This window comes from Stegodyphus dumicola, chromosome 6 (genome assembly GCF_044657685.1).
Source record: "Stegodyphus dumicola isolate Sdum_Otavi_A_Nest chromosome 6, ASM4465768v1".
NCBI classification, from domain to species: domain Eukaryota; kingdom Metazoa; phylum Arthropoda; class Arachnida; order Araneae; family Eresidae; genus Stegodyphus; species Stegodyphus dumicola.
Genome location: NC_140773.1, coordinates 27,637,804 through 27,657,092, shown reverse-complemented (window position 1 = coordinate 27,657,092; position 19,289 = coordinate 27,637,804). Strand labels below are relative to the sequence as shown.

The 19,289-nt window shown below is 32.3% G+C and overlaps 1 protein-coding gene across 2 annotated transcripts in view; it reads left to right on the top strand.

Moving 5' to 3' along the window:
* Positions 1-16,676, top strand: part of LOC118194155 (acid-sensing ion channel 4-A-like) — a 65,160-nt gene extending 48,484 nt beyond the window's left edge. For both annotated transcript variants that reach the window (XM_035365345.2, XM_035365346.2), the window contains exons 10-13: positions 3,963-4,011; positions 7,671-7,699; positions 12,933-13,005; positions 16,151-16,676. In XM_035365345.2, the coding sequence (XP_035221236.1) occupies positions 3,963-4,011; positions 7,671-7,699; positions 12,933-13,005; positions 16,151-16,285 (286 nt within the window). In that variant the 3' untranslated portion in view covers positions 16,286-16,676. The remainder of the gene's footprint in view (positions 1-3,962; positions 4,012-7,670; positions 7,700-12,932; positions 13,006-16,150) is intronic.
* The last annotated feature ends 2,613 nt before the right edge of the window (positions 16,677-19,289 follow it).

Here is a 19,289-nt window from a genome sequence, read left to right as displayed (position 1 = left end):
GGAGATGATTTGCTTGCCTATATGTTTCAAAACTCGAAACATTATTACAAACATCATCCGGAATTAGAAAATGTTAAAGCTGAAATCTATTACACATTCAGGGATTAAAATTTTTATAAACATTTAATAATTTGTACCAAATTTTTACAGAAGAGAAAAGACCGGAAAGATATTACGTATACTAGCTAACTGAGTCATTTTTCCAAACATCTTTGCTTTGCTAATTGAGAAATAAACGACGTTTTAGGCATGTCTGATATTCGCGGTACTTTTGCTGGTTATATATGAATAAGATTACAAATTAGAATAAAACATTAAAAATAGATTGTTAAAGATATAATACAAATGGTTAATCTTTAGATTATGGTAACTTGGCGATTTTTTGGCGAAAATTTGGAGACCAACCCTACTACAGCAACTTGCTAGTTTTTTTTTTTTGGACGCCATTTTGTTTTCACGAAGTAAAGGCGTTTTTTTTTCCCTCAGCATTTTTTTCCCAACAATCTGCTAGTCGAATTACGCTTATGCTAGAACTTTTATGGAACAAAAGTGCTTAATCATGACGAAGATTAGGTGCGAAATTGGGAGAAACTGCAGAATCGTCCACTGCTTGCCGCGATTTTAAGAATTGCACATACACGGTATCCATGTACACGTCGACCTATTTTCACTTAAAAAACATCCCAGAATTGCACAAAAATGGCATTGCGCACACTCACTCTTGTCTCTATCCATGCACACTGTTAAAGTCCTAGCTAGTAACCTTTATCGCCTTACCAAAATGTCGCCAAACTACCTGTTACCATATTCCAAAGATTAGCCCCACAAATGTATGCGTATCGTGAAGTTAAGAACTTCAATATAGGCAAACGTATCAGATTAAAAATATTGTCTGTTCAAAAGATAACAGATTATAAAACAATAAAATTAAATTCAGCTTTCGTCTTTTCATTCATACAAATTTTAGCATTTATGGCTTATTGTGCCCAGGTATTTTATCATTTGCTTATTTAATTACATTTTCTGAGAGTTTGCTATACATTGCATGTTGACCTTTATCGAGCTTATTAGGAAGTTTAAATTTAAAAAGCAAGATTTTTTTCCCCGGTTTTGAAGAGTAAAACTGCAGCAATATGTGCACATCACATATGATAACTTTGAGAAATATCAACATATATGGCAGTGTTTATAAGTTGATTAATACACATCAATACTTTTTTTAACTTAGTTTTTAACAAAATGAAACAGAATGGCATAATACCGCTGTCAAACATTAGGTATAAAGCATTATATAAATCAGAAAGTTAACTCGTTTCTTAAGTCAAAATGTAAATGAGAAATACAAGTGCTATTATTCTGCTAATTAAATGGGCTTAGTGACCACTGAATGAGTAATAAAAGCTAAAGAGGCTGAATGTAACATCCTTTCGAATCTGTTCCTCTCTGTCAAGATTTCGCGCAAATTCAAGTAAAACAATGCAGCTTCAAATGAATTTCATTGATACTGCTACTCAGTATTTTTTATAACGAAGTTCCTGTGATGTACGAGCTTTAGGAAAGATATTTTCGGAAATGACGCTTTAAAAGAAAAAGTATAAAAGCTTTCAAATTTTATATTAGGCCCAGAGGGGCGTTTTTCTAACGTTTTAGGTATCACCTTGGCTTATTAAATATCATGCTCATCGCACTTAAACCACATAAAATTCAGTTTAGCAGCAATATAACAAAATATTTAAAAACAGCGTGTCTTTAGAATTTCCGATAGACAATCTCGCGAGCTGGTGGTAAAAATGTTTTTTTCTATACAAGTGTTTCGGCTGCCCGCTCTGAAATCGTTGAGTCTGTTAATCAAAAATTCGTTAAAGTTTCACAGAAAGTAAAATAGATAATGAAACAAATTCGAAATTCAAAATTTGGACCTTCCAGGTACTCACGGTTACGTTATACAAAATTTGATAGCTCTAGGTACCGTTGTTTTTTCACAATACGAAAAAAATACCTACATTTATGAACATTCTCCTTTATTTAATTTATTTAAAAATAATACAGGGCGATAATACTGGCGGCAACAATTTGAAAAGGGATTTATACAATAATTTAACGCAAAATCCCGTTTCGAGACAAGTAGCCCTTCTGAGCTGACGCTCCTTTGGACTGAAAACTGGCTATATTCATTCCGAATATACAGGGTTGGACAAAAATATGGAAACACCTTTAAAAAACATGTTTCTTTGTTTAATATGGTGTAGGAAACCCGTTGGCATCCAAAACAGCTTGGAGTCTTCTCGGAATGGATAAATACAGTTCCTGCATGTTTGCCAAGGGAATATTATACCATTCTTCCTGCAAAACGGTGGCAAGTTCAGATAACGATGTTGGCGGTGGATAACGAGAACGCACATTCCGTTCCAATGTAGACCACAAAGGTTCGATAATATTCAAGTCTGGTGACTGTGGTGGCCAGGGGAGATGGGACAACTCATCCTCGTGCTCAGGAAACCAGTCTTGGACAATGTGAGCTGTGTGAACAGGGGCTTTGTCGTCTTGGAAGACACCATCACCATCGGGGAACAAAGTTTGTACCATGGAATGAACTTGATCGGCCAAAATGTTCACATAAGTCTTGGCAGTCATGTGCCCTGACACAGGTATCATGGGGCTAGCAGAAAACCACGATATGGCTGCCCAAACCATAACAGAACCCCCGCCATGTTTCACTCTTGGTAACAAGCACTCTGTATTATAGGCTTGAGATGGCGTTCTCCAGACGTAAACTCGGCCAGAAGTGGGAAACAATGTGAAAGAAGACTCGTCAAACTATACTACTCGCTTCCACTGCTCTATAGTCCAGGCTTTAGGACTTAAACACCACCTTTTTCTGTTACGGGCATTAGCATCACTGATGAGTGGCTTCTCAATTTCAGCACGGCCAGCAATTCCCTGTTTATGAAGCTCCTTCTAATCGTTTTGGTACTCACAGGGTTCGGTAACACAACATTCATTTCAGCAGTAACTTTTTCAGCTGTGGTCTTCTTATTTTTCGTCCCAATTGCCCTTAATGATCGTCTGTCACGATCACTCAGGACACACTTTCGTCCGCGCTGTGATTTAGCAGATGATGTTTTTCCGCTTTTCAAATATGCGGAATAAATCTTCGATACAGTACCTCTTGAAACACTAAACACCTCGGCTACCTTGCTTACGGAAGCACCTACCATACGTGCTCCAACAATTTGCCCACGTTCGAAGTCTGTTAACTCTGACATAATGCAATGATAACCTCACATAACAGTACTCCGACAACAACTGAACTGTTTAGCACATTTACCAAGTTGTATAGGTGGCGTCAGTAGTCAAAAACGCCAGGGCCACCTACATATTTCATTAAAATCAATCTTTCATTTCAAACATGCATTTCACAAGGTGTTTCCATATTTTTGTCCATCCACTGTATTTGAGATCATAGAACCTTCATGCAGTTATGCCGGGCAATAGTCAGAAACAGAACTGGGTCGAAGTAACTTTAGCTGTATCTATTCGGGCACTGCTGGGATATTTTTGGGAAAACTTGTGTCTTTCTTTACTGAACAACTTACCAGATTCAATAAATGCATTAGGATTAAAAATCGTAAAGCGCTTTCTGGGCTGTTTGAAATTTTTGCCCAAGCAGCAACTGCAGAAATTGTATAAAATATTTATGTTTCTTTCGTCAGGTTAACCTTTTAACTTTTACCTCAATTAATCTGCCAGACAGGGAATAAAAATGTCAAAATATAAGTCAGTAGTAGTATGATAAAGGAAGTTCTCTCTTGTATTTAATGATTACTTTTGTTATAGGAAATACAATTTTATAGGAATGTTTTAAGAATTTTATGATGTAATTTTGGTGAATATAGTTTAAAAAATGGATTGAAAAGCATGTTAAAAGCAATTAATACTTTTAATTTAAATCCATTTTTTAGGAGATTTAAATATATATTTGACGTTCAAGAAAGGTATGAGAGAGAAAAAGTGAGTATAATTTTGCTAATGAAACTGAAATTTTTGTTCCGTTTTAAAGAAACTCTAAATGTTATTTTTCAAAACTTTACTATTTAAGTTATTTTCAATATGATTACTGCCTATTCCTTTCTTCCACCCACTCTAGGGTTCGAATATTTTCAACATAAAATAAAACTGAAAAAATTCAGATAAAGTTTTCCATTATTTACATTTTACACTAGATGAATATTAATCGATAAGGCGTGTGTTAGTTTACTTAAAATACCGAGAATCTTCATTTAAGATTTATTCATACTTCTTTTCAAGATTTAACTTTTAAACTGAAGGTATCGTCAGCTTTAAAGCAGAAGCATTTAATTCATGGTAATTTATTACGGGAATTTCGAGACGAAGGTTTGCAGCTTCAATCTGCTGTAAATAATTTCAATAAAATTCAAAAGGAAGAAAATATTAAACACAAGACTAACAGCTTCGAAAATCCATGTGACATAAGAACAGGACTTTATGAAAGAAAATAAGAATTAAAAAAATGTATTTCAGTGAATTTGCAACTGAAGTTAATTAAATCAATACAACGCACTAGAAGACAGAAACATTCTGACCCATGCAAACAATAGTCCATACATGGAGTAACACTTTAACATCTAGAGGCGATCAAAGGCGGCGCAATCCCCGGTGTCAATCCTGAGCAACAAAGAACTTAGTCAGGTTTGAAAGTAAGCAAGGCAGCGCAACCAGGCATAAAATGATCTCCAATGAAGAGCCCATGACAATTTCAGTTCCCCTGAGCAGATCAACGGAAGCAAAACCCCTCAAAACCACCCCTCAGTATCAAATATGTAGCGATCGCACAGCCCGAGACAAACTTGACAGTACCCGTACGAACCTTTCCGAATCTGAACAGACCACCGAGTAATCTGTGGCTCTAGTGCTATGAAAATAAAGTTTTGTACCCCAAATGTATAAAATTAAAGGTTTTTTGATACTACTTAACACGGTGACAAGCCGCCAAATTATGTGAAAAATGTTAGCTAAACGAAGGACAACCATAAATACTATCCCTTTCGACTCTTATTTGATGCATTAATGATATTAACATTAATAACAAATGACACATAATAAAAGATAACGAATATATTCAATACAAAAATATACCTGATATAAATCCAACAATAAATAACAAATACCTGAAGTAATATAGTCAAAACTGACGAGAGTTTGTTCGAACGAGGAAAAAAATCGACGCTGGCAGAGATAATACTTACTTCTAAAGCAGTGGATTATGAGAGAGTCATGCCATGAAAATGACTAGTACCTTCTTTTACAAGTTCAAATCGGGAAACAGTATACAGATATCAACGACTGTAGGTCACATAGTGGAAGGGACCAAAATATATTCTGATTGCTCGTGAGCCTTTAAGGGGACTCATACACCTTAAAACCCATAAGATGTTCGAAAAGGTGACTGTTGCAAGAATTGGGATTAACTTATTTATTTCAAAAGCAATTACTGCTATTTTTTTACAGCTGACTACATAATATAGCTGCTTTCTGAAATAATAATCAGAAAGTTTGTGTTGCCACAAATATTTTTATAATTTAATCCGCTTTGTGACAACATTTTTCGTCATGTTTTCAACTTGCACCGTTTAAAACATTCTGTTTCATAATTTAATTCCATATTTAATATATAGCTTTTATAACATCTGGAAACTACTGTGAACCTAAAATTCTAAAAATTTCATGTTAAATTTTTATTTTATTTGGAGTTGAGTTTATAAAATGTATTTTATTAAAAAAAATTGTAATGTTTTCGTCCATAAAATTTTTCAGTATTAAAATATTCATCAGATTGTTGGTTCAGTTAGAAAATAGTGCCCATATAAAGAATTCCATCAAATTTTAAGTATGTGCCATTAGCCATTTTTAAAATATCATGCGCGCAAGGTGGAAACATGCCGAAATATTTTGTCACAAAGAGGATTAAATTACAAAAATATTTGTGGCAACACAAACTTTCTGGTTACTAATTTCCAAAGCAGCTATATCATGTAGTCAGCTGTAAAAAGTTGGAAGTAATTGCTTTTAAAATAAATAAAATATCCCAATTCTTGCAATAGTCACATATTCGAAGATCATGAGGGGTTTAAGGTGTATGAGTCCCATTAAGATAAACGAACTTGAAAAGCTTGGTTACAGCCATTTAATTGTAAATCACAGATTTAATTTTGTTGATCCAACAACGGGTGCTCGAATAAAAAATGTTGAAAATTGTGGGGCTTTGTTAAATGGCGAAACAAAAAAGAAAACGAAGGTGCCCGGCTCGGACATCATCTAGAGTCATATCTTTCGGAATTCATGTGGTTTACATCCTGTGGGAAAGATGAGCCTTTTGATGTCATGTTAAAAGCAATCGGAGAGATATGGCAGCCACAGACTATATGAGAATAGTTTAAACTTGGATAATCTTGCCACCGTTTTGAGAACGGGGGTAATGAAAATGAAAACGGGTTTTTGATAACGGGGATAATAAAAATCAAGTAGTACCGGTCTTTTTTATTTTATCATGTACACATTAAATTTTCTTAAAGTATTATTTAACGAATTCCTCTATTTGCAGCAAAACGGTTTAGAATGGAATAAGTGAGTTCATAAAGCTACTGAGTTTAGAAAGACTTCTTATAAAATTACACTAGTTGTACTAAACATTAAGTAAAATATTAGTCTTAATGCTCTGATAACGGTTTCAACCAGAATGTTTAATAAATCTCGTAAGGATATGACATCAAATTTAGACAGCTTTTTTCTCCACAAATGGACAGCATTATACAGTGTCCAATTGTCTTGCAATTGCAACGTCAGTTACAGATCTTCTGCTCGTGAGATATTCTACAAGAAAGCAACTGTCTCAAACTTCTAATTAGTTTTTTTTTTTCAATTCTACGGGATTCATTGACCCTTCGGCACGTTTCATTACTTTGAGTTGATGTAAAGCTTGCAGAGTTGCACTGCTTTGTTCTCTCAATGCAGTTTCACAAAAGATGCTTGATTTGAAAGGTTATGTAGAGAGCTTTAGTAGATTTTCTTCTTTGAAACGTTTTTAATAGTTGACAATTTGTAACAATCTACCTGGTGCAATGCCAGAGTCTAAACATTTTAACTAAACGTCTACATTACAATTTAAAACAAATTCTTAAATCTATACGTTACTGTGCTAATTATAACTCTGCCAGGTATTACATATTTACGAAAATACAATTATTTTAAACGTTTACTAGACTTTGGGTCACTTCGTATGCTAATTATCCGTGTCTATTGAAGTTATCAAATAATACGAAATTTTAAACAGAAAATTGCAGTTATTGCTTCCTGAAGCTTAGAAACATATATTTGTTGACGTTTACTTATATATAGCATGCAAGAAAATTTGGATAAAATGCGTAAAAGGCAAAGGGAAGTCAATAAAATAAAATAAGTAGTAGGCAGTATCTTAATATAGTAGAATTCTAATTATTAAATTTGCATAAAATTCAATAATGAAAACGAATTTCTTTTATTTCTTTTTCCGGGCATTTTGTGATTAAAAATTGCATAAGAAAAAGGTCCAGTATATAAATATTTTCATTATTTTTAAATACGTATTTATGAAAATTGCATTTGTTTTTCAGAATGATCCTACAGAAACTATGGAAGAATCGTAAGTTAATTTTTTTCTATAGGAATTTTACTGCAATGTAGTTTCTATATATACTAGTAGTTGTATTTAAATATGTAGAAATTCATGGAAATGGCATTATTACAACCACATGCAAGTAAATTTGTGAAATTAACGTGGAAACCTTTTTACACAATCTATTCGCTCTAATCATAGTAATATTTTTCCATTATTAATATAATTGATTTTTAACTAACCGGACATTTTTCTGTAGGTCAATGTTTTGTTTACAAAATTTATCAAACGTACTTATTATATTATTGTATGTGACAGAGCTCGCATTCTTTCATTATAATATTTATTTCTATGTATATTCCTAGAAAATTAAACATTTTCCTGAGAAAATTACAAAATGAATTCAACTTTAAAACTTTTTAAAATTAAGATATAAAACTAAATATATTGTGTTATCTTTATTTTTATTGAACTAATATTAAATAAAAATAGTATTTTTCATTTTTCTAACAAAAAACTGTTCTAACTTAAACTACACATTTATTTAATTTATATTAAATAAATTTAAATAAAATATGAGTTGTAATTAACATAAAATAATGATCTTTAATATAACACACATACGTTCATGCAGATTTTCATTATTTGATTTCTTTAAATATAATACAGGGCTCTAATATTTGGTGGCAAAAATTTCAAAAGTGATTCGCCATTTATAGTGAATCGACGCAAAATGCCAAAACGAAATTTATAGTCCTTCTGAGCTAACGCTTCTTTGTGTGTAACGTGTATACGAGCCAGTTTCCCTTAGAAAGTCCTCCACGAAGGCATCCTTCACCTTAGGCAGATAGCCCTCGAGGCTTTGCCATAATCACACACGCACACACTAACGCTCCTTTGGGCTAAAAATAAAGAGAACTCAATAATCTAAATTGAGAATGAAATCCTAAAAAGCAGAAACTGTCTCTTTAGTTTGAAAAAAGTTCAGAAGGAATTGGTGGCCAAGATACAGACAAGCGCATCAAAGTTGCCAGAAATAACTTCTACTGGACATGATGAGCTCACTCAAGAAGAATATGCTTTACATCTTCATCGCCGCTATCGCTACTGCACAAAGTACTTAAAGCAAGTCCATATCGCTTTAAATAGCTAATAAAATTGTCATATCCAGTCAAAAATTGAGTTCTTTCTAAAACTGAGCTTCTTCCATTTTATATATCTGTTGAAAATTGAACAACTTTCTGTAAATTAAATAGTAATTACAATTCTTTTCTCTTTTTCATGTTTTTATATATCATTGTTTTTTAAAAGAATTAATTCTAAAAATTTGGTATTAATAACTTAGTAAAAATAATAAAAATCCTATTTATATTTTATTAAATGTATAAGTAACAAATAACTGTCGGAAAAAATCATAAGACCCCTAGACATTCAGTTAAATAAATTCTAAACGATCCAGACAATCGTATCAGTTCAAAATTATAAAACAGCAACAAAGTCAGAGGAATTCTAGACTTTCATATTCTTTAATTGTTAATTAACATGATTTGCACAAGAGAAAACCTACCATCTTCTCTAAGTCTTCAGTTTCAGGAGGTCTCCAGATGTTTCAATATGTTTAAAATATGTAAAATTGTAAACATATATAAAGGATTTCAATACATGTTATTTTATGTATGCTAAATATGTTAAGATTAAATAAGATTTAAAGAGAGAGAGTTTATGCTTTAAAAATTTAAATTAGAAGTAAGACCATTCGTATTGTAATTTTCATGTCTTTATTCAAAAGTTAGACGTTGGAAAGTTCATTGACCACTGCCAGCGTTTAGCAAATCATCAGTTTGTAAATTGGTAAACTGCATAGCCATGATTGTAGGATTATTACACTTGAAACTCGATACATCACTCGAAAATGAGAATCTTTTGATTTGAGTAAAATTCTGCGTGGAATTTTTTGTTTTTTGAGTTGCTTTCACGTTATTTTTTGCTTATTTCACTGTTTGTAAGGTACTGTAACGTTTTGCATGATTTTTTTTCTTCAACGGAAAGTTGGTTAATTTTTTATTACGATAATTAATATTGGTTACAGCCGAAAACATCGCGGCAAAAACATCGCAGACGAAAACTTCGCGGAGAAAACAACGCAAGGCGAAAACGTCGTGCTACAAAACATCGCAGGGGAAAACAAAAGCAAAGAGAAAAAATCGCAGTTCTAAAACATCGTGGTACAAAACATCGTCGTCCAAAATAAAGCGGTTCAAAAACATCGCAGTTTAAAAACATCGTCGTCGAAAATATCGTGGTAAAAAATAAAGTATCTACAAATCATCGCATGACGATAACATCGCAGACATGCTTTTTACAGACATGCTTTAATAACTGTAAATGGATATTCCCATAATGATTTGTGAGCGCAAGATGGAAAGAAGGATAATTTTTACTTCCATATTTTTTATTAATTAATAAATTTTTGCTGAGAAAATAAAAAGGAAACTTAAGCATAGAAAATTAATGCAACTTATAGCACTTAATAGAATTTTAAACCGACATTGTTAACTAACAAAGGCCATTAATAAATCATTTTTTATAAAGTTTTAATGGTAATTTTTCATGAAAAGTATAATCTATAAGTTGCATTTAATTTTCTATGCTTAAGTTTCCTTCTTACTTATTCAGCAAAAATTTATTAGTTAATAAAAAAATGTAAATTAAAAATTATCCTTCTTTACACCTTGCGCTCACAAAACATTATGGGAATATCCACTTACAATTATTAAAACCTGAAAAAAAGTATATTTGCGATGTTATCGTCATGCGATGATTTGTAGATACTTTATTTTTTGCCACGATATTTTCGACGACGATGTTTTTAAACTGCGAAGTTTTTGAACCGCTTTATTTTCGACGGCGATGTTTTGTACCACGATGTTTTAGAACTGCGATGTTTTCTCTTTGCTATGTTTTCTCTTACGATGTTTTGTAGCACGACGTTTTCGCCTTGCGTTGTTTTCTCCGCGACGTTTTCGTCTGCGATGTTTTTGCCGCGATGTTATCGGCGGACACCTTAATATTTGTATTAAGGGATATAGCTTATTTCATTGTGTAATTTTTTTCTTTAAAAAATATAAGATAAAATATCATTAATTATACTTTGCTTTTCAGAATTTTTTGTTTTTTTGTATTCTTTTATGTTATTTATTGCTCATTTCACTGTTTAAGACACTGAAAATTTTTGAGTGATTTTTATTAGGAAACAAAGTTCTTAACGTCGTGTATACCATTTGAGTTCTTAAGATTTTGCAAAGGGAAGTTGTTAATTTGTTTATTAGGATGATTAATATTTGTATTAAGGGATATTGCTTATTTCATTGTAATTTTGTTATTCGTAATAACTTTTTTTATGAAGTTGTTCTGCAGAGTAAAATTCTGCGCAGTTTTAAAATTTAACATTTGGTGTTCCCTTCAGACATTTTTCCGGTACATTTAAAAGCCAGATGAAGGCTGGCAGCGAAGCTGCTATATTATATATATATAAATGACAATGAAATATGCCAATCTCTTAAAAACAGTGGAATAAGAAATACGATGAAAATTTCTTGCCCAAACCCATATTTCTAAAAGAATGAAACCATTCAAAATGATGCGATTTCCTCAAAAATCAGTGAACAACAATAAGAAAGGAAAATTGTTGCCAAAATCACATTTTTAAAGATGTGAGATGTGAGAAGTGTACTCGGAAGCTTCATTAAAAAAAATTTTAAAAATACAAAATATTATCATTTTTCCAAAATTCTTTTTGTAAAAGCAGTCGCAAGGACGAAAGTTTAACGTGTCCAAAAATCAAAGAAAAGTAAACTGTACATTTTTAAAATTAAACTTTTTTAGAAAAAATCCCGTTGAAAAGGTGTTAAATTCCCTTTATTAAATAAATTCGCATTTAATCGATTTATTGAAACACGAAATTTATTTTAAGTTCGTAAAATAGCTAAGTGCCTGCGTTTCATGACGATGTGAAAATGGAGTGCGTAGAGTAAAATCTCGCTTTCCTATAGCCCATTATGTCTCAAAATGACGCGATTTCGTCACAAAACATAAAATAAAAAAATTCGAATTCAAATTTCGAAAAAATAGCTTCGCGGTGCACTGGCTGTTGTCTAGATGCACCTTTGTACCAAATTTCATAGCCGTGGGTTTATTAGCTTACGCGCAGCACGAACGAAAGACACACACACAGACAGACTCTTTCTTTTATTATATGTAGGGAAGGATAACTTAATTAATAAAATATATAATAAATTTGAATTATGAATGAATTAAACTTACATTTATACAACGATTTCGAGAAAATGAGAACACGTTTAGAATGTAGCAATACATAAAGAAAAAAGTATGAAAGATGAAATACATATTTTATTTCAAAAGATTTAAACTGATTAAATTATTAGATTATTCCAAGAGGCATTTTGTATAAGAACCATAAATGATAGTTACTTCGAGGAAAACTATCGAAAAAAGGATAAGGCCTTTGTAACAAAGTTGCCTTTGCCTGCAGTTTTAAAAAATCAGGTTCTAGTGAGAATATTTTCTGAAGATAATAAATGAAATTTAAAATTAATTTTGTAATTTGTCTCAGATCTAACCATTAAAAGTCCTAAAACTGTCAAACTGTGTGAACATTTGAATCCAGAACTTTAAGAAATAGTTATTATCTGTTCGACCGGCATGAAGAAATTTGTCATATATCATCATATCATAATTTCTTCATTCTTTTGGCATCAAAGCCGAAATATTTTGGTTATCCTAAGCTTGCTCTTCAAGAGTTCTTCTTTGGTTACGCTCCATGTCTTTCAAACCATATCGAATCAAATATTCTTGCGCATTCATCAGAGGAGACTCTTTTTCAACGACTCTTAATCCCTACCGCGTTACGCGGGAAACAAAGAGACACTGTTCGAGTTAGATTACTTTTTTGTTAGTTAGATGTGCCGAAATAATATATTGCTCTGCGGAAACGATACATCAGGATAGTGGTTATTTTTAGTGATAAGAATCTGCTCTTTGTTTTATACCACTGAACGTTTTCAGCTGGAACTAGAGCCGATGGCGCCGAAAGCATTTAATGGTAAGTGCTACAACCCTTGAAAATAAAGTGTGGATATTTATATTACTTTTATTAATCATTTTGATTGTTTATATTAATTTAAAAATCACTTTTGCTTTATAATTTCTGACGCCTAAAATTTGTGTTCTATATTTCCAGGGGCCATATCAGCGTGGAAATCTATTTAGATGATACAGAAATTATTCGTCTCCAGCATAAGCCACAATATAGAGTAAGAAAATGTGACTTTTTCCCCTTCCTCCTAAACATCTTTTATTATCTAGATGCTAAATTTTCATATCTAAAAGTATTAGAAATGTGTAAATTATAATAGTTCGTCGCTTACCATCTGCCCAGGCGCTAATAAAATCATGTCTGCAGATAGTGAATTTGTTCATTCAAATCGAAGGATATCAGCCAAAAAAAATTTTACTAATCCTGGTTTACTTCGAAAGGCAAAAGTAGGAAGTATAAACTTAGAAATTTCCGTTTGTTTCTCTTATAATTTCCTATTCCGAAGAAAAAATGAATAAATAAATAAAAATGAAAAAAAATCTGAAAGATTTCAGATTTTAAATTACGTCCAAAGGGGCATTGCCATTGCTAGCTATAAAATCCGTGAGTTTGTTAATCAAAAATTCGCTTAAGTTTTACGAAATATGATATCGATAATAAAACAAATTCCAAATTTCAAATTTGGGCTTCCAGTTGCCCATATTCTATGGAAGATTACGTTATTCAAAATTTGATGGCTCTAGGTACCGTTCTATTATCACAATGCGAGAAACATACATACATTTATGCAGATTCTTCATGATTTAATTTCTTTAAATAAAATACAGGGCAATAATATTTGGTGGCACAATTTGAAAAGTGAAACAACGCTTGTAGTGAATCAACGCAAAATGGCAAAACGAAATTAATAGTCCTTCTGGAAAAATTGCCACTTTGGAAAGAAAAAAAAATCTGAGCATTCGCCGAAAAGGTTTTCTAAGATTGACTGTGTAGGGAATTATTCATAAGTCATAAATATGACAAAAGTCCAGAGAAGGTCTTAAATAACCCACTATTAAATCAATTATTATTCACAGATGGGTCTACTCGTGCTTACAGAAGCCAACATTTCTGGCTTAACACAAAAGGTAACAAGTAAATTAAAATTAAATAGAATTAAATTAGCTTAATAGCATTTACCAGGTTACTTAACACGCACTCAGGCTCTCTGACTCGTAAGAGTGGACGTAAACAAACCTAACGGCAAGAAGCTCTCAACGCAATGGAAATCTAATCGCTAGTAAATTAAAGATAGAAACGTGGTCTTCAGGCAGAACACTCTCTCCTTAATTCTCCTTCCAGAAACTACACTTAAATGCTAACATCCTTCTAACTCATTTGTATACACGCACGCTAACGCATGGCAAGAAATCGTGAGTTTAAAGCAAGAGCGTTAGAAAGGTTACTTTAAAATAAAAGTAACTGCTAATTAAATTAAATAAATCCCCACAAGTAAAGCCACGAAATATTTAAAAAGGCACATCTCTAGTATTTCTGATAAACTATCTAGCGCAGAGGTAAAAATGTTTTATTCTGTATAGTGTTGCCACTGCTCGCTTTCAAATCGTTGAGTTTGTTAATAAAAAAATCATTAAAAATTTACAAATATGAAATAAATAATTAAAAAGCAAAAAAATTCTGAAAGCTTTCAGATTTTATATTGTGCACAAAGGAATGTTTTTTTCATTTACATACACATGATGTACCAGCTTTGGTCCGAAATAAATAGATTGCTGAAGAAATATAAATGCAGTCGTAGCTTAAATTATCAGACGATAAGTTTAGAAAACAGGATCCATTTATTATTATTCAGGAGAAATAGCAGTTACAAAATCAGATATTCGGAGTAAATAAAAAAGAATTGCTAATGACTTTTTGTATGAAGTTTACTGCATCGTGACATTTAAGAAAAAGCCTCGATATTCCTTTTGCGAGTCCTTCTTTAGCCTCTGGAAAGGCGGAGCTTCCAAGAAATGACGTCAGCCTCGTCAGCCATTCCAGTTCGCCTTAAATATTTCCCGAACATTCTACAACTGTACTTGTAGAAAAAGCGGGAAAAACAACTTGACTACGGGGCTGTGGATTTAATTCCACGTACTTTCAAATAAGAGAACGTCGCCATTAAAAGATGAAAAGAACATACAGTTAGAAATTTAAGTGTAATTTGACTATGGAATTTTATTATTACATACATATATACGTTTCGAAAGCATTTGGGCTAACGACCCTTTGTACTCAAAATATTTAAAAACAACATATCTTTATGACTTCGAAAGGCATTCTAACGCACTAGCAAATGATTTATTCCGTACAGTGTCGCCCCTCGTTTTGAAATCGTTGATTTTTTAATAAAAAATTCGTTAACATTTTACAAAATATTAAATAGATAATAAAAAAATTCGAAGTTTAAAATTTGGGCTTCCAGCTGTTAATAAAGTTACATTGGTGGCTTTATTGGTGTTTGGCTTGGGGTGGAGGATTACGTTATTCAGAGTTTGATAGCTCCTATGAACCGTTATGGTTTTACAGTGCGGGAAACATACATATATTCATGCGGATTCTTCATTATTTAATTTCTTTAAATATAATACAGGGAGATAATATTTGGTGGCAACAGTTTGAAAAGTGATTCAACACGTTTGTTGATTCAACACGTTAGTGATTCGATGTAAAATGTCGTTTCGAGACTATTTGGTGTAACGCCCATATGAAGTAAAAATATATAATGTGATTCTATGAAAATACTGAATAATTAGATAGATAATGAATTTCCGATTCAAAAGTTTAAAAAAAAATTCTTAAGAACTGCATCTACTGCTTTTAGATAGCTTGGTTTGTTAATCTGCAACAGAGACCAACTCAATTTGAAAGAGTATAATCTCACATTTTGCCGAATATCAACAGGTTCGAATGAAAAGCGGAATGACGCATTTGTTGTGATTAAAGACAAAACCGCGTTTCGAGACTAATTAAAGGTATAAATAAGCCTTTTATGTAAAAAATAACTTATGCACATTTTCCTGATTACTAATATAGAAATTATGAATATTTTACTCATATTTTAATGAACATTTCTCAAGTCTCTAATGTTGATTGCTCATGTTATATGCCCACTTACACATGATAATGGCGTTTTTGATCCTACCGGATTGTGGTATCTTTCTTTATTTTAGTTTCCTGATTACTTCTAGCTATAAATAATTAAGAACTTCTGAGCAAATTAATGTAACAAATTAACTTCTGATATTTAATTTATTGTAATTAATTAGCTTCTGATATTTAATTTATTGTAATTAATTAGCTTCTGATGTTTTTATTTGTAGGATGTCGAACTTTTCAGTTACATTGGTGGCTTTATTGGTGTTTGGCTTGGGGTATCGCTGGTGGAAGTGATGGATCTCCTTGAAGCTTCGTGTCGCATTTTTACTTACGTATTCAGAAAAAGAAACACAAAATAAATTTGTATTGAATTTGTATATTGTTCTAAAACAGAAATTAGCTTTTGCGACATAAAATTACTCCCAATTACGGGGGAAAATTGTAATTTACATAATGCATGCAATGTGATATAAACACATTGCAATCAGTATCTTCGCATGTAAAACTATAGCGACTACCTTTTTTTCCCTTTCCTTCTCTATTATATTTAAAAGTTCGTTACATGCTGTTTCTCTCCTAGTAAAGCTTGAACTAGTAAATTTTATTATAACAATGCTTAATACGTGCTTTTATTACGGTAATCTTTTGTATGTGCACTTCTTACAGAAAGCTAATTGCTCATAGAACGCTTCTTTAGCGTACCATTTTCAAAATGTACTAATAAAATAATTTAGTTATGTAAAAGATAAATATTTATTCTTCACTGATATATATATATCACATACCATACTTCAGCAACGATTTAATTCTTATTGCATTCTATGTGATTCAGTGCTCATGTGTACTAAATTGTTTGTGATTTATTACAGAATTCATACCTTAACAAAATAGGTAAGTAACACAATTACATAATGAATAAATAAACAATTAGCCTAATTCCAGCCATTAACATAATGTAACTCTCTGATGGATATTAAAAATTAATAAACGGGATGACTTTCATAAATTACCTGACCTACTCAATCACCCGTGAACAAGAATAAACGTAACCTACGAAGTCTTCAGCAACTTAACCTACACAAAGTTCGACGATATTATGAATTGAACATTATATTATTGGAGAACAGGATATCATATCTGTATGATGTATGATAAATTTTAAAGATAAAGGAGTGGTATACCATTACATCTAACCAGTAAACAAGTCCAAAAAATCTGATGTGTACACCACATGACTTGATTGTACGGAATATTAAATTATACGCATTTTTTCTTGCATTTCATTTAAACTTATTAGATTGAATTAAACCTACTTCGCCGACAGCGCATAAACCACAATAGAATAAATGCATTCTTTAAAATTCACTTTGTTTACCATAGCGACACTCTGGCGCTAGGTTTACTTAACAGTATTATATTTCGTTCATATTATAACTCAGAATGCACCAAATTTATATCATTTAAAGAATTATCTAATCGTTGCCACATGCTCTATTCAAATACTATAATAAAGCTAGAACTATGTATAAAAGAAATTCAGCAAACAAAACAAAAAAGAAACAGTTTTTCACAGACGATTGAGTATTTCTCATTCAATTAATTCAGTTTTTCACTTCGCGACAAGGCAAAAATACATAAAAACTCAAAATATCTGTATTAAAAATTACGGAGTAAATCTTAAACGCTTATTTCCGCGAAAAAATTCCAGAAAGGATTAAGCATGATTTAAATAATAAATGAAGGAGTTATCTTTGTTGCTGCGAAGCTAAGTTTCTCTAGATTGTAGATTGGCAACAAATCCGCTATCCTGCTGTTTCAAATGTAAACAAGAGCAATGGCCGCCATCAAAAATATTATTAGGCTTAGCGGCACTTAAACAATTTTAAAATTCTTGATAATTCTAAAAATATTGCATACAGATTTACTAAAGGCATAAAAACCTCAACCGGAAGATAAGAACAACATAATTCAATCATTTTTAAAGCAAAAAATGTACAATTTACAAACATATAAGAGTAAAGAAACTGAGCCGGGTAACAGAGTGTATATAAATTATATAAATACATATAAATACATAAATATATTTATATACGTTTGGTGCGGCCGATTGCAACCAAAATACGAGGTGAACATCTACATGTTATAGCAGTCCTATATACAAACTTTCAACGTTCTGAGGCTACTCGTTTTTGATTTATGCGAGATACGTTCGTACAAACGCCAAGAAAAATTCTCTTCAGAATTAATTTTAAAGCAGTTTTATAATTTTTTTGGAAGAAACAAGTCTTTTATTCTGTCCTTACGTACAGATATCGCGCAAAAACATCATTAAATTGCATTCGATAGTGGTCAAAATGGATATTTTCATTGAAATATGCTGCCTGAAACTTTTCGGGATTACAATACTTCCTTTTTACTTCGTACAAGGAAGTAAAAATACGAATATATTGCTGTACAGCTATAAGGTATTTCTCTCTCCTTCTAAGCATGCCTTCGTAATGTAGTGGTCAGCACGCTGAGCGCGTATTCCAGAGGTCCGTGGTTCGATTCCCGGGGCGTTGCTCATTTTTCATCTCTCCTGCTTCGAAATAACCTAATGTGTCTACAGTGGCGCCCGAAATAAAAGGGTGGTGGATGATGATTCTCTTCACCCAGGATTTGGCGATTGAGTCCCCTAAACCCCATTAGCCCTTTAAAAGGGGGAGTATATAAGGCATTTTTCCAGCCTTCTTAGCATGCCTTCGTAGCGTAGCGGTCAGCACGCTGGGCGCGTATTCCAGAGATCCGTGGTTCGGTTTCCGGCGAAGGCGTTGCTCATTTTTCACTTCTCCTGCTTCCAATTAACCTAATGTTTCTACACAGCTAGTTAGTTAACTATGCATTAGTTCTGATTTTTTAAAAATGATGCATGCACAATAGTTTTAATCTCTGTTTCCAGTAGGACCATCCACATATTGCGAATATTGTGCATTCGTTTTGATTGAAGTCTCCTATTCGGTCGGTGTACGATGACGGAAGACGGAGAGGATGAAGCTCAATGATATTCATCTTTTATCCTTCTTCTACGTATATGGTGAGGACACATGCAATAAAGGAAAATCAGTGTAATAAAACATGTGTCCCATTCTCATTCTCAGCAAAAATAGTGACAAGCCGATAGATATAAATGAAAATTTCATTTGAGAATCTAAAAATATCCTTTTAGTACGATCCAAAACAAGAAACAAAAGTGTATAGCTGGAAATCAGAAGTGCTTTAAATGATATTAGTAGTGGTAAGTAATATCTCTACTGCTTGTTATTTCTTTCCAGCAGTTGTCTATGAATTGTGTGTTACACTATATATTTATATTTATTTATTATG